At 38.9% G+C, this 22590-nt stretch overlaps 2 protein-coding genes across 3 annotated transcripts in view; one reads left to right on the top strand and one right to left on the bottom strand.

The window, feature by feature from the left end:
* LOC125346931 (dynein regulatory complex subunit 6-like) overlaps positions 1–5593 on the top strand; it is a 103687-nt gene extending 98094 nt beyond the window's left edge. Inside the window, exons 15-16 of the mRNA XM_048339875.1 lie at positions 1613–1776; positions 4974–5593. Of these exons, the coding sequence (XP_048195832.1) occupies positions 1613–1776; positions 4974–5160 (351 nt within the window). The 3' untranslated portion in view covers positions 5161–5593. The remainder of the gene's footprint in view (positions 1–1612; positions 1777–4973) is intronic.
* A 2543-nt stretch (positions 5594–8136) lies between these two features.
* LOC125346926 (protein FAM185A-like) overlaps positions 8137–22590 on the bottom strand; it is a 34797-nt gene continuing 20343 nt past the window's right edge. Inside the window, exons 5-8 of one of the 2 annotated variants that reach the window (XM_048339869.1) lie at positions 22525–22566; positions 22283–22378; positions 17177–17311; positions 8141–8440 (exon numbers count right to left, since the gene is read on the bottom strand). In XM_048339869.1, coding sequence (XP_048195826.1) covers positions 8328–8440; positions 17177–17311; positions 22283–22378; positions 22525–22566 — 386 coding nt within the window. In that variant the 3' untranslated portion in view covers positions 8141–8327. Of the gene's footprint in view, positions 8441–17176; positions 17312–22282; positions 22379–22524; positions 22567–22590 lie in introns of both variants that reach the window. The other variant, XM_048339870.1, reaches the window with a different exon arrangement.

Here is a 22590-nt window from a genome sequence, read left to right as displayed (position 1 = left end):
TCTACCAACAAGACTAGACAGAAATATAGCAGCCCTCTCTAGTTCCAGTTCCAGGTTCTCAGTTCATAAATCCCTAAAACATTAACAGTGATTTTCCATATGCACAAAATGGCCTCCCTTTCACTACCACTGTGAACTCCACCTGCCCTGGACTTTCTCTCACCCCACTCCCACTGGCCTTCCTTTCCTCATCAACACCGAGGGCTTTTATCTTCTCTCAATGACATCAGATCCTCGGAGACCCATATAATATGGCAGGAATGTCTGAAGACATTTTTGTGAGAATCAGTTGCAGTAATAAACCTTGGTTCTGAGCATTATGCTCAGGAAACATGGAATGCTTAGACAATGACAGCATCCTTTTTTCCAAATGTATAAAGTGTACATTTCAAGCCAAAGGTCTTTCCTGCATAATTCTCTTAACTTTATGTTAAAAAAAAAGAGCCAAACCTCATGGCATATGTTTTTTTTTTTAATGTTCAAACATAAAATAAGAAATTAAATCCAGGTGGAAGAAAAATTCCATTGGTGAGAGTAATCTAGTTTATTCTATAACAAGTCTCTGTTTCACAATAAATTCAAAAGCTAGACTTCAAGTAAGTGAAATAAACTAAGAATTGGAGTTGAATTACCCCTGTAGGACATCTGGGCACACTTGCAAGGTATTGGAATATATTTGGCAGAATTTCTCTGAGCAGAACTCTGATCATCTTTGTGGCTTCTGCTCATCTTTCTTTGCCTGCCTCCAGACATCTGACTCACTCCCTTGTCCTTTCTTAACGATACCTCTTACATACATCCACCAGAGATGCCCAGACCTTTCTTACCATAGTCTTGTCCTGTTGGGATGTATATTTTGATTTTTAAAGGATGTCTACTTTTAGTTTGATCACATATAATGTCCTTAAACTAATTTCAAAACTGATGAAACCTCAGAGATTTTAAGTTGAAAGGTAATTTACCTCTTTATATAGTGTATCTTGTAAGTTGCCATATTGATGTGATAGGTATTACTAAGGAAACTTGATTAAGATTCTCATTCAAACTTGAGACTCTTACATAAAAATGGTTTCCACTGGGGCCCTTTGAGGCAAATGTTTTTTTTACTATTGTTTGGAAATCAAGTTAAGCCAGTATTTGGCCCACCTTGTAATAACCGGAGTGAAAGAAAATGCACAGGTTTCCTGATTGTTTGTTATGTTTGTGCTTACATTCCTCACAAATTCACACATTGAAACTCTAATTTCCCTTGTGACAGTATGAGGAGGTAAGCAGTGAATAGGTTTAGCAGAGGCCCTGAGAACAGAGCCCTCAAATAGGGTTCTATCCTTTAAGAAGAGGAGGAGACTAGAGGTCTCTCTCTCTCTGCCATGGGAGAGTGTGGCTAGAGGCAGACACCTGAAGATGAGGATTTTCACTTTGATTTTGATTTTGACTCCCATCTTGCATCTCCCATGCCTCATAACTATGAAAAAAATCAATGTATATTGTTTAAGCTATTTAATCTGTTGTATTTTTTTTTTATCATAGTCGCCTAAAATGACTGAGTCAATGTTCTTCAGTGGGATAGAGTTGTCTGAATAACCAGTACTTACTTTGGTTCTGTGTTCAGATTACTGACATGGGGATGGAGATATTATCGGCAAAATGCCATTATCTGCACATTTTGGATATCTCTGGTTGTGTCCTGCTTACTGACCAAACCCTTCAGGACCTTCAGATAGGCTGCAGCCAACTCCGGATCCTTAAGATGAAATACTGCAGTCACATCTCCATGTAAGTATGCAGCTGAATAGGAAAAACCTGGAGAACTGTTTTCCAAGACAACAGAGCGCATGGCTGTGGTATTTGTACTATGCAGAAGTAGTCAGTTATGAAGGTTCATTTGTATGTTTGCCTAATTAAAGCCAACATTTTGAATCAAAGCAAGAGAATCTCTCTTCTATAGTGACCTTTGTGGTTTCACATCCCTTTCCCAGTGGCCCATGTACTTTGAGCATCTTCTCTTGGGTAATCAAGCAGGTGTCCAAAGTTAACTCTGTCCCTTGCATCTTATCTCCAGCTCTTCCTCTGTCACTCCTCTTTTTTTTTTTTTTCAAATTTTTATTATCAAACTAATGTACTGAGAGGTTACAGTTTCATACATTAGGCATTGGATACATTTCTTGTACTGTTTGTTACCTTGTCCCTCATACCCCCCTCCCCCCTCCCCCCTTCCCCTTATCCTTTCCCCCCCCTGAGGTGTTCAGTTCACTTACACCAAACAGTTTTGCAAGTATTGCTTTTGTAGTTGTTTGTCTTTTTTTACCCTGTGTCTCTCAATTTTGGTATTTGTCACTCCTCTCTTAACTCCATTAGAGGTTAAGAAGATAACCTGATTGGACCAGCTGGCAATTAAGCTTTTTCCTATTGGCTGAATGTAGATATATGAAGTGACCTGATGCTGTAACCCCTAAAGTGTTTAAAGAAAGAGTCCTTGGTCATTTCCTGAAGGCTGGTTCTTTTGCTCTACTAGATAAATTTGATAGTTAGAATGAACATTTTTGAAGTATAAAATATATAGCTTGATCCAAGCATATAGATTAAATTAAGTAAGTAGGCATGAGCCAAACCAGCCCCCAAGGAAGCCTGGAAGAAATGTCTAGTGTTAGGTTGTGTGGAAAGAAATGGGAAGAGCAAGACAAGTATGGAGAGAGGATGGAAGAGGGAAGGTAGCAGATAGTTGGAGTAAGAAAATGACATGTTTCTGATAAGAAGATTCAGTTCCTATATATTTTGTTAGTTTCTCAATACTTTTCAAAGTACATGTATGTAAACACAGCTATGGAGGATACTATGCTTAAAAAAACAAAAATTCCTTTGCTGTAGGTGAAGACCTCTGTCACTAACTATAGTACTACAGTCAATACCAGCAGTATTGTTATGAACAGCTGTGAATTGCTGCTGCTGCTGTGTGAGTGTGCACACGTGTGTGTGTGTGTGTGTGTGTGTGTGTGTGTGTGTGCAGAGCTTTGCTATTTGGGAGGCAGATGGAGCAGGAGGGTATTAGAAAGAAGAACCCAAGAATATCTTTCTGGACCAGCAGAGCAGCAAAAGCCAGGAGCAGAAGGACTTTTACTCTTGGTATGAGCTGCTGAAATCTCCCATGGGCTCTTAATGCAAGATTTCAGAAAGAAACAAAAGAATATAATATTCCCTTAAATAACTTAGTATCTTCTTAAAGAAAACAAAACTTAACGATAATCCTATGAAGCCATGTATGGAAAGAACTGAATTCTATGATCTACTTCCTAACCAACTTCAGAGGAAGGCATTGGGTTTGAGGCATTACAAACCATGGATTTAAAAGGTTAGGAAGGTAGAGGTGGCGTGCCAGGAGCTCTAATGCCCAGAATAGTGTATTTCTCATTTGGAACTGATGATGCCAATGTTTTATTCTTCAAATCTCCCAATGTTTGTTAGTATGCTTCGGTAAAGCCTGTGGAGAGAAATCTTGCAACAACAACAACAAAAAGAACTTTAAGAGCTGTAGTAATCTCAACTCCACAGAATTAAAAGAAGAAGAAATATCAGAAAGAAAAGGATATGGAGACAGCAAGATAGAGAGGTTTATTCTTTTTTTTTTTTTTTTTTTTTTTTGCCAGTCCTGGGCCTTGGACTCAGGGCCTGAGCACTGTCCCTGGCTTCTTCCCGCTCAAGGCTAGCACTCCGCCATTTGAGCCACAGCGCCGCTTCTGGACGTTTTCTGTATATGTGGTGCTGGGGAATCGAACCTAGGGCCTCGTGTATCCGAGGCAGGCACTCTTGCCACTAGGCTATACCCCCAGCCCCGGTTTATTCTTTTTATATAATAATGGTGTATTTCAAAAACATAAAATTTTAAGTTAAAATGCTGAAGGTTTAAAAAATTAACAGAATGTGACATCTTATTTGTTTTTAACATCATTTTCAAATTTGAGAGTAAGTATTTCTCTAAAAGAGGATACTTATTTACCAAGTTTGCACAGAGAGCTTAAAGGATCAGAACTAGAAATTAGTATATAACAACTACTTTTATTTAAATTGTTATTTAAGTTTCCATGTTTCATATGAGCACATATAAATAATTCAAAGTCACTTAGACTTTGTTATTTTCCTTTGGTTTAAGAAGTTACTAACGGCTGGGAATATGGCCTAGTGGCAAGAGCGCTTGCCTCCTACACATGAAGAAGTTACTAAGGACATATTTTGTTCCTTTCTCTCTCTGGAATCTTACATTAATAGCCCTAACAAGATTTCAGCAGCTCAAACCAAGACACCAAACTCACAGTGCTTTGGTTATCTTTCTTTAAAGCCTAAATAAAATTCAATTGCACTTAAAACCAGTACTGCCTTTCCTAGTTTAATTGGCCTACCTGAACTCCTATGGCTATGTAGCATAAATATAACTTCAAGTATATTATAAGGGCTGCTCCACATCATTGGGTCAATTTCTCTACAATTAATAATCAGTGTAACAGTCTCAGTAGTTAAGAGGGTATCTCCTTATTCATTCTAAATCCAACAGAAAAAGCCTATTACTCATTTTGATTTTAGTACGGTCTTGTCATTCAAACCAACTTCCCAGGAAAGCCTTTCTGACTTCAAAACAGCTTCATTTACAAGTTAGATATACTTCTTTCTGATGTCTTCTATACTCCCTTTCTTACTTCCTCCTAAGAGAGACCAGGACAGTATTTTTCACCATTCAGTCATGAACTTCTTAAGAGTCAAAATATCCTTCTGACAAAGCTAATGGGATTTCAGGGAGTTTATGGGTCTCCCTGAAGTTCATCTCTGATTCCAACAGGGATGGGAGGACTCTGGGTTAAGACCAGTGCATAGTCAGTCTGTCTTTAGCAGGTGGTTCTCTAATTTCAAATTCTACCTACTTAAAAAAAATGTGTACTAGGGATTACTTTGCCACAAGCTAATTCTAACTATTGCTATTCCAGGAGGGAAGCTCAAAGAATGTCCTCTAAAGTTCAACAGCAGGAATACAGCTCTAGCGACCCTCCTCGTTGGTTTGGATATGACAGCAACGGCAAGCCTCTTAGAAGCCGTCATGGCAGCCTACAACTCAAGGGCCACTGTGATATGAAAGTCAGAGAGTCATACAGCAGTGAAGACGAAACAATGTGACTTTCCGTTTCCATTATAAAAACAAAAAACCTAGAACTTGGCAACTTTTCATTTGATTTCACTGGCCTGGTCTCAATGTAAACAAGTGGCATCACATTTGCTGCTCTTATTTCAAATACCAATATCTCTATACATATAATTAATTCTGATAATTGTGATCCCTAAACTTCAACCCAATAGTTGTGATGAGATGATCAACTCTAAGGTTATAGTTAGAGGAAACAACCCTGAGATGTGCCTTTTTTTTTCTCTTTGAGAAGGAATTGGTTTCTTTCTAGACAGGAAAAGAAGTCAAAGTTTGAACCACACTTTAAGGATGTGTGAGGCTTTATTATAAAAGACATAGACATACATTTTTATTTATTTATTTTCTTATTGTTTGTGGGGCTTGAACTCAGGACCTGGGAGCTGTCTCTGAGATTTTTTTGCTTTGAGCCACAGCTCCACTTCCAGTTTTCTGGTGGTAAATTAGAGATAAGAGTGGCATGGACTTTCTGCAATCCTCAGATCTCAGCCTCCTTAGTAGCAAGGATTACAGGTGTAAGCCACTCAGCGGGGAGGAGGGTCATCTGTGGATGCCATCCCTAAGCTTTTATTTTTCTCAAAATTAACACTGTGCCACTTGAGCCACAGCTCCACTTCTGGCTTTTTGCTGATTAATTGGAGATAAGAGTCACACAGACTTCCTGAGCAGGCTAGCTTTGAACCACGATCTTCAGATCACAGCCTCCTGAATAATGAAGATTATAGGCATGAAACACTGGCATGCAACTCATTAGTAATTTTAAACATACCGGACTGGCCTTTCTGGCTGTGGTTGGCTAGTTTCATCAACTTTTTTGTCATGTAAATGTGTGTGTAATTACACAAGGGTGAAAAAATTATAAAATGTCTCATTGTCTCACAGGTCCCTCTCCTTAACACTTTAACACATACTGTTGTAGAACTGTCATGAGAAACAGAGAAGCCACAGCTTAAAAGGTCAAATGTGAGTCTTTATTGGAGAATCAGTGGACTGCTGGTGGCTTCTTGTTTCAAAGACCAGCAGCCTCAAATGCAGCTAACACAAAGCTGATAGAGCCTGTAAACTACATCAAGTGTATGGGCTTTATCCTAACACAAGTAGCAAAAGCAAAGAAATAAGGACACTTAATCTTAACAAAGATGTTTAATATAAGCAAAAACAAATCAAATGTGGACACAAGGGAAATCAAGGACCAATTATCTAAGGGAAGTAAGACTTTTCTACACCTTAACAACTCAAGACACATTTGTAAACCAAAGAATGTTCTCTATTATATTGCTTAGATCCAGTCTCCTTACTTTAATCCATAACCATATCAGATATGTGTATCTCACAGTTGTGTAAATTTTGATTTCATAAAGATTTAATAAGAGAGGACATTGAGACATCCCACACAGCTTACTGTTTGTTTTACAAATAAGGAGTTAAAGAGAGAACTGCATAGCAATTAACAATAGGAGACTATATAAATCATAGTATTTGGAAAAGTTTATTAAAAATACTTAAGAATTGACTTCACTATAAAATAATATTCAGTGAATAGCTCTACTGTATAATTTAAGTTTCAGAAGTAGACAAAGGTTGAAACGATTTATAAAATATACAGTATGCCACTGACAAAGGGAAAATCTTTCATAAATCAGGCAATAAATAACTGAATACTTCCTCCATCTAATGAGGTATAATCTTAATTGATATAAAATACAATTAAGAAGACTAGCAACTGCTTCACATGTACAACATTCACAATTTATATTTATAGTGATGCCCTAAGAACTGAGTAGAACACCCATCACATGAGAGCTACAATAGCAAGAATTCTAAGATAGCTGCCCTCTGTGATCAATTTTTGTATAATCTATTCTTGAGTGAGAACTGTAAAGGGGATGCATTCCCATTCCCATGGAAAAATAGAGATAGATTATCCTATCAAGTGAGCCCTTTAAAAGCAGTTTTCTCCAGGGTTCAAAGAAGTCAGATGTTCAGTGCATGAGAAATGAATGCTCAGCATATCACTGCTGGCCTGGAGACAGAGGGGACTGCATAGAATGGAGATGGCTTGTCTCTAGATTTGTGTGACTGAGCTGACAGCAAGAGAAGGGATGTTTATCTAAAAACATAAGGAACTGACTTTGGCTGCAGTCTAACTTAAATTGGAAGCAGGTTTCTCCCCAGTGCCTCTGGAGGAACTCAGATTGCCCAACACCTGGATTCTGTGAAAATTGCAGTAGAAAATTCAGCTAAGTTGGGCTCTGAACTGCAGAGGTGTGAGCTTGTATAATTTTAAGCTGCTAATTTTGTGGTACAGTTGTTGTCTGCTCTTATTTGGGGTCATGCTTCTTATGGTTTCAGTTACTTAGCTACAGTTGATAAATTCCAGAAATAAAGATTTTGTAAGTCTCAAACTGTGTGCCATTCTGAGGAGCATGACAGACTGTCCCCGTCAAGATGTGAATCATGCCTTTTCCAGAGTATCCATGTTGTAAGTGCTGCCTGCCTGTTAGTCGCCTGGCAGCCATCTTGGTTAGTGTCACCAGAGTACGCCTGTTCAGGTGGCATCTATCTCACTTAATAATGGCCCCAGAGCACAGATTAGTGATACTAGCATTTGGATATGCCAAACAGAAGCCATAGAAAGTGTTTCTTCTGAGTGAACAGGATAGAAAATAGAAGCTAAGAAAAAAATGTATGCTGAGGTTGCAAAGATCTACAGTAAGAAGTAATGTTTTATCCGTGAAATCATGAAAGAAAAAGGCATGTTCATTTTGCCATGGTAACTGATATTCCAAGGGTATATACAAGTGCTTAGTTAATATGAAAAATGCATTAAATCTCTGTATATGTTTACAAGGAAAACATATTCCCAATATAAGGGTGAGACCTGTGTGGTCTCAGGCATCCTTTGACAGTCTATCGCTTAGATATCCCCAAAGAACAAGTCAAGGGAGTACTACAATTTGTTACAGAACAACAGAAAATACAGTAGCTAAATACAAACTTTTAAGAGGCCTCCTAAAATATTTCACCAGTACTTGTTCCCAATGCTGCCTTTATTTGCAACATTCATATGAATACTGGTATTTGCAGTATCACCATCGCAAGTCTGCTATTGTTTACAAACATAAATAACAACTCAAACGCTTTAGTTTTGCAGTTTCAGGGACTGAAACCAGCTTTGATTTCTGAAACGTACAATGCCTTCTGGGGCAGTAGCATTAATCCAGTTTTCATGTCTCTCTACTTGATTCATGTGTCCTGGAATACAAAATTGCATAAAATTATATTTGACTGGACATGAGCAATATACACTCACATAGGTCTTAGCAATATATTTCAAAAGCCTAGAAATAGCTTAAAATGCCCAAACTTGGGAAAGAGCTGCAAAAAGGTTATATGAGTGAGAAACCGAAAATTATAACTACTATTTTGTAGATACTAACTGCTAATTTTGCTTCTGTAAACCGCTTTGCTGCTAAGGACCTAGGAAACTCCATATTGCTAAGACCCTATGCTGTGTTGTGACCCTGGGCCTACTTTTGCCCCACTACCAGGAAACGGCCTCCTGTTAACAGCTCCCAGAATACCAAGTGGTGCCTGTTCACAAGGAGATGTCGAATTACCTGAAATACCAGAATAGCCCCTCCTGGGGTCTGGTAATCTTTATCTGAGACCAGAAACCCTAAAGTTTAGCACAGTCCCCTGAGTCACCATTAGTCAACCTAATAGTGTCGCCCAACCAGTTTAAAGTACGCCAACTCTCAGACCTAACCAATGATTTGTTTCTGACCCTTTCCTGCTTGGTAGCGTGCCAATTATTTTACAGAGTTGCCTTATGATTTTCCCGCGGTGTATGGTGATTTGTTGCAAGGTATTACGATATATGTCTAGTCCCTGCCTCCCCCAAAGAAATGTATAAAAAGTGCTGTAACCCTGAGCTCAGGGCCTCTCATTGGCACCGGCTGCCATTGCCCGGTGTGGGAGACCCAAGCTCGAGCTTGCAATAAAGACTCCTCTGCTTTTGCATTGGTGGTAGTCTCTGGTGGTCTTCTGGGCGAGCTTTCCCGAACTCGAGCATAAGAGACCTTGTTTCCCTCCTTTCAGAACTCTGAAAGGAAGCCTTTCTGGTTTTTTTGTTTGTTTTAACATTTGCTTTACTTTTTGAGACAGCTTTATTGAGGTATAATTGACAAAATATGTATTTGAAGTACACAATGTAACAAATCTTGATGTAAAAATGGATGAAACCATTTCTTCATGAAGACAATGATCACATCCATCAGACCCAAACCTTTCCTGTCTCCCTTGGCAATCTTTCCCTCCTAGCCTCTGCTACAGGGTGGACCTGGAATGTCCCCCAAAGGGCCCACGTGTGAAAGGATTAGCTCTCAGCTTTACACTTTTGGAGGCAGCAGCAACTAAGAGGTGGAGCCTCAAGGGAGGTCTCAGGTCACTGAGGGTGGTCCTCTGAAGGGGGCTGTGTCACCTGGCCCCTTCTCCTCCTCTTTCTCTCACATCTGGGCCAGGGGGTGAGCAATGTTGCTTCACCACTGGTTCCTTGCCTCATGTGCGCTCTCAGAACTCAGTCCTCCAAGTCCTCTAGAGGTCAGCTTGCAGAGTAGTTAGGATAATAGAGATGAGCCATTGGGGCTGGCCTCAATTGCTTTTTTTTGGACAAATTCTTTTCTGATTCTTTGCTTCATTTCCCTTTTGCAACAGCCTTAATCCTGTCTAGGTTCCTGCTCACTCCATCTTTCCTGGAACCCAGCTGCGCATATTCATGGACTTCCTCAGGGGTTTCCCTTCTCTTGCCATATCTTCAGTATGCTCTAGACCCCCATTCTCCCTAGTTTCACTAAACTAGTTATAATCTCTCTCGTTGAATTTTATAAATCCCTGTTAGAAAGTTCCCTCTTTTCTTCAACTCCTTGTCAATTGTTTTTCTTTTGTTGTGCCTGTGCTGTACTTGGTAGGTAAGAGCGTTGAGGTACCTAGCACCCCAATGGCATTTCCGTAATACGAAATTCCTTAATTCCTTCCTTCCTTTCCTTTCTTGGTACCAGTCCTGGGGTTTGACCTCAGGGCTTGAACTTTGTCCTTGAACTTAGTTGCTCAAGGTTAGAACTCTACCACTTAAGCCACAGTACCATTCACTTCCAGCTTTTTCTGAGTAGTTTTTGGAGATAAGAGCCTCAGACTTCCCTGCCTGGACTGGCTGTAAACTGAGATCCTCAGATCCCAGCCTCCTGAGGTAGCTAAGCACCAGCCACCAGAGCCAGGCTCAGAATTTCTTTTTCTAGTAACTCAAACTCTTCAGGAAAGAAATGCAGTATTGTTTAACACCAGTGAATGTTTAAAACAAAGCATAATAGCCTTTCTTAATATCTGGAACCTTTTCTGTAACATATCACTTATCAACTTCCCAATATTGCATATCTTACTAATGGACAAGACCTTCTACCCATTTCCTTCTGCATCAGAAGAAACTAAACACAATGTTACTGCTTTTGAGAGAAGGAAAACATAAATGATGTTTGCTCAGTGACAATTCTCAAGAAGCAACACAGTTTATAAAATTCCATTTAGGTTGCTTGAAAATAGCCTTCCGTATCTTGTCAAAAACTAATTTACTGAAAGACCTTGACATTTTTGGCCTGGATCTGTGAACACTCTATTCTAACATAACATTAATACATCTTCCCTACAAAAAGTGTGTGTGTGTGGGGGGGGGTTGGTTCTAAACCCTTGTTCCTAATTGATGTCCCTCTGCCTGTGAAAATGAGAAGCTTTTTCCTACCCAAGAAATGAGACAATAGTTACTTTATTACTGTGTGGCTTCCACTAAGTGGGCAAAAGGTTTCTTGACATTTAATTCTGATATTTGCTTTCAAAATCCTTACTTCAGTTCTAACCAATATACTTTCCAAGTTCTGTCTGCTTAGCCCTATACACACCTGCTATAATCAGCATTAGGTAGTACAAAAAGAACTCGGGAGAGTAATTTGCAGAATTTAATTCTATAAAGTAATAAGCTTCTTCCTGCTTCCCTCCCTACTCCCACTCCTAACACTGTAAGAATCTTTGTTAATATACATCCAATACAGAGAAAACATTGCTGCTTTATTTGCAGTTTAGATTATTATACTTCAGAGCCTCAGGATTGCAGGGTTCCCTCATTCACATTAGAAATACCATTAACCCTGCACAGTTAGAAGCACTATACTAAGTATTTCAGGGAAGTTCAAAGACGTAAAAAGACAAGTCAGTTCCCTCACAAACTTAGCAGCTGACTAGAAAAATAAACCATACACATGTACAAACATGAAAAAATTACTCTGAAAGTTTATTATTTTAACAGATACATTTTGCAAACAAAACCTCTTAACACCCTATCCATTAACACTCCATAGTATAAATACTTCATTTTTTTTCAATATTAACCACTTTCAAAAAAATCACAAGGTATTTTCACAGGAGGTTTTTACTTAGAGAAAATATAATTCGTTTTAATAGTATCCACTAAATTTCTCCTCGAATACATGGGATGCTAATAACAAAGTTAACAGTAATCTAGGTATTGAGCAGGAATCTAATCAGTAGTAAGCTTTGCTTAAGAAATAACTGTACACACCCTTCTTCAAATCTTTTCTTTGGTGTTGTCTAATCCCATCTATTGCATTTTCCAATTCTGGTATTATAACTGTCATTTCTTTTTTTTGGCCAGTCCTGGGCTTTGGACTCAGGGCCTGAGCACTGTCCCTGGCTTCTTCCCGCTCAAGGCTAGCACTCTGCCACTTGAGCCACAGCGCCGCTTCTGGCCGTTTTCTGTATATGTGGTGCTGGGGAATCGAACCTAGGGCCTCGTGTATCCGAGGCAGGCACTCTTGCCACTAGGCTATATCCCCAGCCCTATAACTGTCATTTCTAAAAAATGCAATTTTGGTTTTTTCCTTAAAAGCATCCTTTTGGAATACATGGGATATAGTTATAACTATTTTATTTACTTCACTGCTAATTCTTTTTTTTTTTTTTGCTAGTCCTGGGCCTTGAACTCAGGGCCTGAGCACTGTCCCTGGCTTCTTTTTGCTCAAGGCTAGCACTCTGCCGCTTGAGTCACAGCGCCACTTCTGGCCATTTTCTATATATGTGGTGCTGGGGAATTGAACCCAGGGCCTCATGTATATGGGGCAAGCACTCTTGCCACTAGGCCATATCCCCAGCCCTATTTCACTGCTAATTCTAACATCTGTGTGAGTTCTGTATTGGTTTCAATTGATTATTGCCTTCATTATGGATCACATGTTATTTCTTGGACTATTCATTGACTGGATGTTAGACATTTTGAATTTGTTTGTTGGGTGCTAAAATAGCTCTGTAGTCTCATAAATATTGAGCATATTGAGGATGCAGTTAAGTTACTTAGAAAGTATAAGTATTTCTTTTTTTTTTTTTTTTTTTTTGTCGGTCATGGGGCTTAAACTCAGGGCCTAGGTGCTGTCTCTGAGCTCTTTTGCTAAAAGCTAGCACTCTTCCACTCGAAGCCACAGCACAACTTCCGGTTTTCTGATGGTTAATTGGAGATAAGAGTCTCATGGACTTTACTGCCCAGGCTGTCTTTGAACCACCATCCTCAGATCTCAGCCTTCTGAGTAGCTAGGATTATGGGCATGAGCCACTGGTGCCTGGCAAATATTTCACCTCAGATGTTATGATCTGTTACCTGCTTCTGGGGTAGTGACCAATTTAAGACAATTTGCCTCCTACTATTCAAGTGTTCTACTCAAAGCCCTATGAGTTAGGACTTTTGTTTCCAGGCTGGGGGGTGAAATAGACATTATTCCTAGACTTGTGTGAGCACAACATTCTAGTCTCTAGCACTTTGTCCTACCAAACTTTTGGTGTTTTTGTCTCTATAGACTCATCTCAAGGAATCTTCCAGGCTCTGTAATAGTTCCTTCTACTTTCAATAGTACCCTGGTAATTCCCATCAAGGCAGAGACTTGAATTAGTTGTGCTAAACTTTGTTTTTCATTCCTCAGTGATCACTTTCTGTCATGGTCTGACGTCTATTGTGTTGAAAATTGTTTTGCTTTGCTTTAATAAAAGGTGGCTTGGTGGTATGTTTTGGCAATCCTAAATACTTTGGGAGGATGATCATGGTATGAGACCACATTGGCAAAAGCATGAGACTCTATCTGAAAAACAAAAAGAAAAGGACTGGGGCTGTGGCCAAGTGGTAGAGCACAAGCATGAGGCCCTGAGTCAAATCCTTCAAACTGGTGTCATTTGTTTCTGATAGGATGTTACTTTGTCTGTTTAACTTCAGCTTGCCAGGAGGACTTCACTGTTTTTCTCTGTCTTTTCAAGAATTTCATATAAACACTAGTGGCCTTTACAGTGAAAGCTGCAGATGAATAGGAGCAAAACCTGATTCCTGAGTATATCTACCTAGCTGATGAATGTGCTACAAGCTTAGATAAAAGCAAAGCTGCAATGTGTTCAAAAAACAGTATTGTTTCTAAAAACCATATCAAGACTGTACTTTTTTCTCATTTGGAGAAAACACTCTCTCTAGATTTAAAAAAATAGCATGCTATAGGCTTACCCCATTATAACCTTTTCTCCAGCCCATAAACCAACTTCCCATTATAAACCACAAAACATAAATCACCAAGTATTATTTACATAACTCTTTGATTCAAAGAGAAGCCGAGAATTCTCACTCACTGTTTTAGTTTGATGACAAATAAATGATTATTATATGCTGCATATTTCCAAATAGACTAAAATCAAGTGAACTCAATTGTGCCAGTTTCTCTACTAAATTGATAGGGACAAACACCATTCCTTTGACTGGCAGAATACTTTACCTCTAATACTCTTTGAATATGTAAATATGTGAAGTTGAGAAAGACTGTACCACATGCATTTTTGCTGGAGGTTTGATATGCCACAATCAAATATCATATTTAAGTTGATGAACCAAGTAAAAAACCCAATAGAGAAGTCAATTTATTATTACAAATGCTACCTAAACCATTCACAGACTTATTACATGTCCCATATATGGATAGAGCACAAAACTGAGAAAGTTCTCATTAAAATTAAGAGAATATAGCGGATGTAGTGTGCACACTTGTTATTGCAGTTACTCTGAAAACATTGCATTTTAAGGCCAGCTTGGGAAAAAGACCTTATATAAAAAACAAGCTGGTTATGGTGGCTCATATCTATGTTCCCAGCTGCTCTGGAGGTGAAAATAGGAAGATCAGGATCTGAGGCCTGCCAAGAAAATCATGAGAGTTTATCTGCAAAGCAAACTAAATAGAAAGCAAAAGGACTAGGGTGTGGCTCAAATGGTAGAGTGCTTACAAGGTCTTGAATTCTATTCCCAGTACTGAAAAAAAAAAAAAAAAAGCACAGGATACACTCCCAAAGAATACATGTGGTACGTAAGTTTTAGTATTATGGTAGGTAAATATCTTAGCCTGAGAAGTCCTGGGCTTTCCTTTGACCTCAGAACAGCATATTATACTCACAAATCACTCTAAGAATTATACAGCTGAGAGCTATTTATCAGTGACAGCAACAGCAAAGGAAACCATGGAACAGGAAATCAAATAAAATTACAGGGTGACACATAAAAACCCTGTCGGAAGCCTGAGCCTAGAATACTACATTTTACTGGCATAGCTTTTTGTAGAAATTACCCAGTAGAAGTCATGCTACAGATAAAAGGCAGACCTCGTTGCACAGAGGGTAGTCTTTCCGCTTCTCTGCCTCAAAGCCTCTCTGAGGAAGGCCCAGATGAGCTGAACTCAGCTGCTTATAATAACAACTCACATATAAAGCTGCTCATTATCTCTAAAATTAAGTTTCAGAGTGGAAATCTTGAGGGAGGGGGAACCAAATTGCTTTTATTTTCTGAGTTGCTTCAATAATTTCATCTACATGATAAATAAAGGCTTGAGGCCTTTTAGGGACCAAATAGCTTAAAGATTAAAAGAAAATACGAGTTGCTCCAAGAAAGACTGCTGCCTCTTCACATGAGCGCCCTCCACACTAACCCCCTAATACACCTCTCAGAGACAATGCCCAGATCTACCAGGGGTCCACTGTGCAGGGTGCCCTCTGGAACTCTAAGACTGCTACTCAGTATCTATTTTTCCCTTCTTTTTGATAGTACTGGAAATTGAACTCGGGGTCTTATACCTTCTTGAGCCATGTCTCTCCTCCCACCCCCACCAGAATCTTTTTAGTTTTAGCTTGTGTTTAAGATAGGGTTTCCTACTTTTGTTCAGGCCAGATTTAGGCTAGTATTCTGGGCTTGGCTTGAACTGTGATCTTCCTATTTCTGTCTCCCATGTAGTTGGAATCCCAGGTATGAAGTACAATATCCAAATGTAACTTTGATTGTTACACTGAGTACACTGAGTACAAAAGGCCTCTTCTATAAACCAGGCCCTTCCTGGTTTAGAAAATAAGGGTACAAGCACAGGACCCTGTGGAAACCCTAGAACACTATGAAGACTGTGATTGACTGCGGATCTGGCTGGTGTTTGAATGATACCAGTGTGTTTGTCTTGGCTGTCTGAGTGACGTTCGGCAGTAATCCTGTCAAAAGACAGGAATGAAGGCCTGAGGTACTTATCTTCATTTTTCTGATTGCTTCTTATCTATCTCTTAGAATGTATCTCTTAAAAAAGCCCTGGGCCAATATAAGCCTATAAAAGCAGAGGCTAGGGGAGAGATCTTTAGACTAACTATACTTGTCAAATCCATTTCTTACCTCAGGTGGTGTTAGAATATTAATTATTTGATACTGAGATAGTAAATATGATAGATCATTGCATGAGCATTTCTTTATGCGGAGTCTGTTGGTCAGAACCAGCAAGACATAACAAATAACAAGTAGTTTAAGGAGCTTCATAATAATTATGAAGTAATAAACATCTTCCTCCAGAGTAATTTCAGTGTTCTTCTTGGTGCCATTCTGCAAGAATTTAATAGAAAAATCCACCAGCATTTACTATAGTACTTATCAAAACACTGTATCTACAAGAAAAAAATAGTATTAGCAATCTGTGTAGCTGGATGTAATGGAAAATACATGAATCTTTTTGGACTGAGAGTTTGCTGTACTAAAAAAGCAAACTAATAAGTTCAATAAAATTCTATTTAATCATGTAAAGTTATCTTTAATCTTGCAGCCATTCCAGACAATTTTTGAAATCAGTTTCATCTAGGATAGCACTAAGGAGGGTTCTAAAATAACCTATGAAGGTCTTTTCAAACTAATTGTCTATATCATGCTATGATAATTGTCAACACTAAATGTGAGAATGAAAAAGAACAAAAGGACTATGACTTATTGGGCTCTGGCTATACCTTTAAGGGGCAGTCCCGAGAGGCCTGCCTCTTCTCCCGCCCTGGGGCTGCCTGGCTGTTAGCCACTCCTACCCCATTCTGGGTCCAGAACTGGAAGAGGTAGCAAACCAGCCCTGCCTTCCGCCTCGGCCACGTGTGTGTATGTGTCAAAATGGCACTGGGCCAGGCCCAAGGGGGCGGTTTTGTGGGCTGTGATCTCTGCCCCTGGGGGGAAGCTCCGTGACATCACTGTGATGGACAGCTCATATTAGCCTGTCGCTAGCTGTCATTAGCTAGCGACTCCAGGTCCCTCCCCTTCCTGCCACCATTACTGTCATATAAACCCCTCCCCTGAGTAAAACCGGTGGGAGTTCCAGAAGCTCACCCAGAGATGCCTGTGTGCCTCTGTGTCCTTCATTTCAGGGGCAGGAGGTGGGGCATTCTCGAGTCTACACACAGCCAAGGTTTGCACATTGGGCCGCACTCCAGCTTTCCACCCGGCGGGACAGGGCGGGACACGCGCAAAGGTGAAAGGGGTCCCAACAATGACCGAAGTGAACTATACCATATTTCTACTTATAAACCAACAGTAGTAAGTCCTCACAGGGTAAAATGCAGCCTCCTTACCAGTAATTGTTACACCATCATCTTTATGATCTTCAGCCACTTTTTGAACATTGACTTCTGGGTTCACATCAACCTCTTTTCCTGATAACTGTAAATAGGTTTGAAGAGAAGATGGGACCTTGACAGTAACAGAGCCTGTGATAAATTTAAAGGAGAGCTTATTAATGGAAAAAAAAAAATCAACATGTATTCCTACTTGGACTGAAAACTAAGCATGACTCTTGGTTTTCTGTTCTTATTCTCTAGCAGATTTATTTAAACATCAATATCTTTTCTTACTTCGAGATAGTCAAGGTTTTCTTACTCCTGAGGCATTCCTTTTAACTTCTGGCAAAGGGTATGGAGCAGTAGGACTTCTGTCAATAATCCTACCCAGTTCATCAGTATCACAAAAGAGTACTTTGCTACACAGCAAGTATACAGACAAGATATACTATTAATTGAGCACTTACTAAGAGCTGGCGAATTAATCCCCATATCAGCTTTATGAGGTATTATTATGATTCCAATTATACAGATAAGAACTTGTTCCCAATAGCAAAAACAATCCTATGCAGAAAGAACAGTGCTGGAGGAATTTCAATACCAACTTCAAGCTGTATTACAAAGCTATAGTAATAAAAACACCTTGGTATTGGCACAAGAACAGGTCTGAGGAACAATGGAACAGAACTGAAGACCCAGAAATGAACCTAGAGACCTATGGCTACTTAATCTTTGATAAAGGAGCTAAAAAAAAAATAGGATGGAAGAAAGACAGCCTCTTCAACAAACGGTGCTGGAAAAACTGGTTCAACACCTATAACAAATTAAAGCTAGAGCCTTATATATCAGCCTGCACCAGAATCAATTCCAAATGGATCAAAGACTTGTAAAAATCAGATACTCTGAAAACATTACAAGAAGGAATAGGAGAAACACTTGGGCTCCTTGGTACAGGATGAAAGTTTCTTAACAAAGACCCAGAAACACAACAAATCAAAGAAAGGTTGGACAAATGGGAATGTATCAAACTGCAGAGCTTCCCTATGGCAAAGGACATAGCGTGCAAGATAAACAGAAAGCCCACAGATTGGGGGAAGATCTTTACAGACAAAGGAAGGCCTCATATCTAAAATATATCAAAAAATTAAATTCCTCCAAAACAAATTCTCAAAGCACCATAGACTACCCCCTCAACAAATGGGCTAAAGACCTAAAAAGAGACTTCTCTGAAGAGGAAACCAGGATGGCCAAGAGGCACATGAAGAAGTGCTCAACATCACTGGCCATAAAAGAAATGCAAATCAAAACAACTTTGAGATTCCACCTCACCCCAGTAAATGTCCATTATCACAAAATCTAATAATAACAGATGCTGGAGGGGATGTGGCCAAAAGGGAACCCTACTATACTGATGATGGGAGTGTACACTTGTTCATCCACTCTAAAAAGCAGTATGGAGGTTCCTCAAAAGGCTAAACATAGAGCTCCCCTACCACCCAGCAACCCCACTTTTGGACATTGACCCAAAAGATTACAAGACCACACTAAAGCCACTAGCACAACTATGCTCATCATAGCATAATTTGTAATCACTAAAATATGGAACCAACCCGGATGCCCCTCAGTAGATGAGTGGATCAAGAAAATGTGGCACATATACACAATGGAATTCTACGCCTCTGTCAGAAAGAATGACATTGCCCCATTCATAAGGAAATGGAAAGACTTGGAAAAAAATCATACTAAGTGAAGTGACCCAGACCCAAAGAAACATAGACTCTATGGTTTCCCTTATCAGAAACAATTAGTATATGTCTAGGATTATCCTAGCAGAAGAGCACAATAGCTTAATAGCTATGTACATATGAACACATAAGATGATGCTAAGTGAAATGAACTCCAAGTTATGGAAACAAGTGGTTTAACACTGTTGTTATTTTCAACATACCATGTGAAATTATACCCTTTATCTTTTGTCTTTCTTTCCTGTGGTTTAACCTCTGATGTCCCTGTGATTTTGGTGCCCTGGATATTGTATATACATGTATTGGAACTAGGGAAGGGAAAGGGAATATCAAAATCAAGAGACAAAGGATAAAAAGACAAACCAAGCAACAGAAATACCTACAAAACTATATGGTATAAACTGCACAACTCAAGGGGAAGAGGGAAACAGGGAGGGTAGAAGTGGGGGGGAAATAAGGGAGGAGGTAACAAGTTGGATAAGAAATGTACGCGCTGCTCTACATATGAAACTGTAACTCTTCTGTACATAACTCTGACAATAAATTAATGAAAAAAAACCAAAAACTTGTTCCAGTGTCTATGACAGCTAAACTCAGAATGCAGGTCTAGTTCAATGAGCACAAAGCTCGTAATTTCAATGCCATGGTATTTCCCACATGGCTATGTGATCACATATAAGACTAGTGACCTCACAGATCATTATAATCAACTAGCACCCTGAGCTCTTGTACCTTCAGTATTACCTACTGTGTGAAGGAAAAATAACAAAAAGTTAAAAAGGGATACTGAAATTCCAACTGCTTAAAATATCCTTTGACAGGATTATAGGCTTTTGAGTATCTAAGGCAAAACATTTAACTTATTTTCCAGCCCAATTTGGTTGTATACAGTACTCTGTTAGCTGTGGAATCATGTGTCCAAACAATTATATAGGTTGCAGTGCAGATTTAGCAGCATGGTCCTATTTCATTAGAATCTGTTTCTCATCACATAAAGGGAGTGAAGAACACCCTATCAAAAAGCATTAACTCCATCTGTAGTGACAAAGACAGCCAAGATGATGTTGATTATAGATGCTGGAAGCATTCCTTTTGGACTTCATTTATTCATGTGTCATAATTTTCCTTCTAGTCTTCAATGTAAGCCTATGTTGCCGTAAGTAATTTCATCCTCTCAGTCTTTCTTACTGCATATGTTAGTCTGGAGTAAACTGACAAACTTTCATACTTTCAGTCAGTAAGCAACAAAGCAAACCACTGTATCTAAGTTATTAAAATATGACTTGCTTCCCAGAGTTCCCATGTATAGGGACTCTCTCACAAGAGAGTCCCCATATCAGACAGGAGAGCTTCAGGAAGAAACAAAATAAAGACAGTCCTTCAAAAATTCAAAATTAATAAAAGATGTGCTTTCCTATCATATATATACATATACATATGTGTGTGCGCATGTGTGTGTATGTGTGCGTGTGCGCGTGCCAGACTGGGGCTTGAACTAAGGGGTCACTTGGCTTTTTCTCTCAAGGCGAGAGCTCTACCAATTGAGCCACACTTCTGCTTCCACCTATAATTTAAAAAGTAAAAAATCATGCATTTAAGAAACATTTTTCAAGGGCTTGTTATCTGTAAATGTCTCAAAAGTGAGAATATTCTTACATGAACACTATCAACGTGATCTAAATAAATAAATCTTTTTTTTTTCCTTTTGGTCCTGGGATTGAACTCAGCACCTGGGCACTGTCCCTGAGCCTTTTTTTTTCCTTAGGATATTGCTCTACCACTTGAACCACAGCACTTGTGTGTGTGTGTGTGTGTGTGTGTGTGTGTGTGTGTGTGTGTGTGTGATTACTTGGAGATAAGAGTCTTATGAATTCTGATGCCAGGGATAGCATCGAACGAGCTTCAGATCTCAACCTCCTGAGTAGCTAAGGTTACAGAAACCTTTGAAAGTGTTAACCAATGCAAACCATTTTATCTCCATCTCTGCCCCCATGGTAAAACAGGGAAGGCCTAGAGACTCAGGTGGCTAGTGCTGAAGCCACAACAAGGCAATGCCAAACTGGAATGGATTCCAGATGTCTTTACTAACTATTAAGCAACAGAATTCTGACTAACTTTCCATTAGTCTTTAAAACAAAATTGCCGTTCCCCAAGTATAGTTAGAATTAAGAGATCAATAGATAGAATTTTATGTTTCCATTTATTTTTAAGCTTCTTCCAGTAACATGGTCCCAGTAGAAGAAAATACAAAACTAATTGCAATCAAACTTTGCAACATCATATGCTGTTTCATTAGGTTGCTAGAGCAACATTCTAACCAACACTTGAAAATATTTTAAGTGGATAGAGTAAAAATTTTCAAAAGTCTTAAAAGTTTTTTATTCCTTTTTTTTTGTTTTGCCCATAACTCACATAAGAGCTGCTTATTCAAAGCTCTGTTTTGCTATTGTTAATAGGTACTTCACTGGTTTATGGTTTTTCTCCAGAAAGAGTGAGATTATATTACTTACATGGCATTTACAATTTACCCTGACTTAGTAGTTTAGTGAGGGTATGATAATACCCTGTTTTAAAGAAAAAAAGAGAGGGCGTCCAGGGAAAGTCCCAACTGTGTGTTTGGAAATAATTTCATTTCAGATGTCAAGGCTCTGGAGATGTGCCTTGACATGCTAGCAGGAAAGCTTAGTGACAAAAAATTATTACATGGCAAGAAATTTTTAATAACAAGAACAATCAGTTTCTGTAAGGAAACTCTTTCCTTCTTATGTTGGCCAGAACAAGGAAATGCAAGAACTATGCAAGAACTTCTGGATTTTATTTTTTAAGACTTTGTTTGTGAATTGCTTTATAGAACAATATAGTTCTTCACTTTCTATACTCATACCATGTCAGTTCTCCCAACTACTCTACTCAAGTCACTTGTCACCATGAACATATGTGCTCATGCACAGATACACATAAACTTAGTATTCTTACAACAGACATTATTACTCACAGTGATACTCTGAGGAGGTCCTCTTCCAGGCTGGCAGAAAATTTCCAACTTATGGGAATATTTTCCCTCAAAGAATATTATTTTAGACATGACTAATCTGAAATACTCACAGAGTAACATTAAAAATTCTGCTACAACAGTTAAAATATTACAACATATTTGTTTATACTACAAAGGGAAAGATCATCTTTGTGGCCATGGTTCCAAAAGTTGTAAAGATTATTCATCTAGAGAGCTAAGGGACCAGACTTTAAACCAGGTTCTACCATGTTGCTTGAGGGACGTTACTGTGTCAGTATAGGTAATATGACCATCTGTTTCCTGAGTGTTATAGGCCTTCTTTATTTCACAAATGAAAGCATAATGTCCCAGTTGGCTCACCTTTGTGTGATTTCAATTCCACTTTGCCCAGTTGGCTGACATAAACATCTATGGCACCCTGCTGAGTGGAGGCTTTTAGACATCCACAGGATGAATCTGGGAAGAAGGAAAGGAAAATAGAAGTATATACATATATAAGTGTATATATATGAAAAAGTCAAGTGAAAATGAGTTCAAGCCTCAGAACTGGCAAAAAATTAAGAAGTAGGCAAAAATTTACCAACTACCATCTTAGTGCATACCTACAGTGATGTTGCCCATCTTGCTTTGTAATATTATATTACCTGTTAAAAAGAAAAATAAATAAA

The sequence above is a fragment of the Perognathus longimembris genome, chromosome 2 (assembly GCF_023159225.1).
Source record: "Perognathus longimembris pacificus isolate PPM17 chromosome 2, ASM2315922v1, whole genome shotgun sequence".
Lineage (NCBI taxonomy): Eukaryota > Metazoa > Chordata > Mammalia > Rodentia > Heteromyidae > Perognathus > Perognathus longimembris.
Note: the sequence above shows the minus strand (reverse complement) of the source record. Positions and strands in the feature narration are given on the sequence as shown.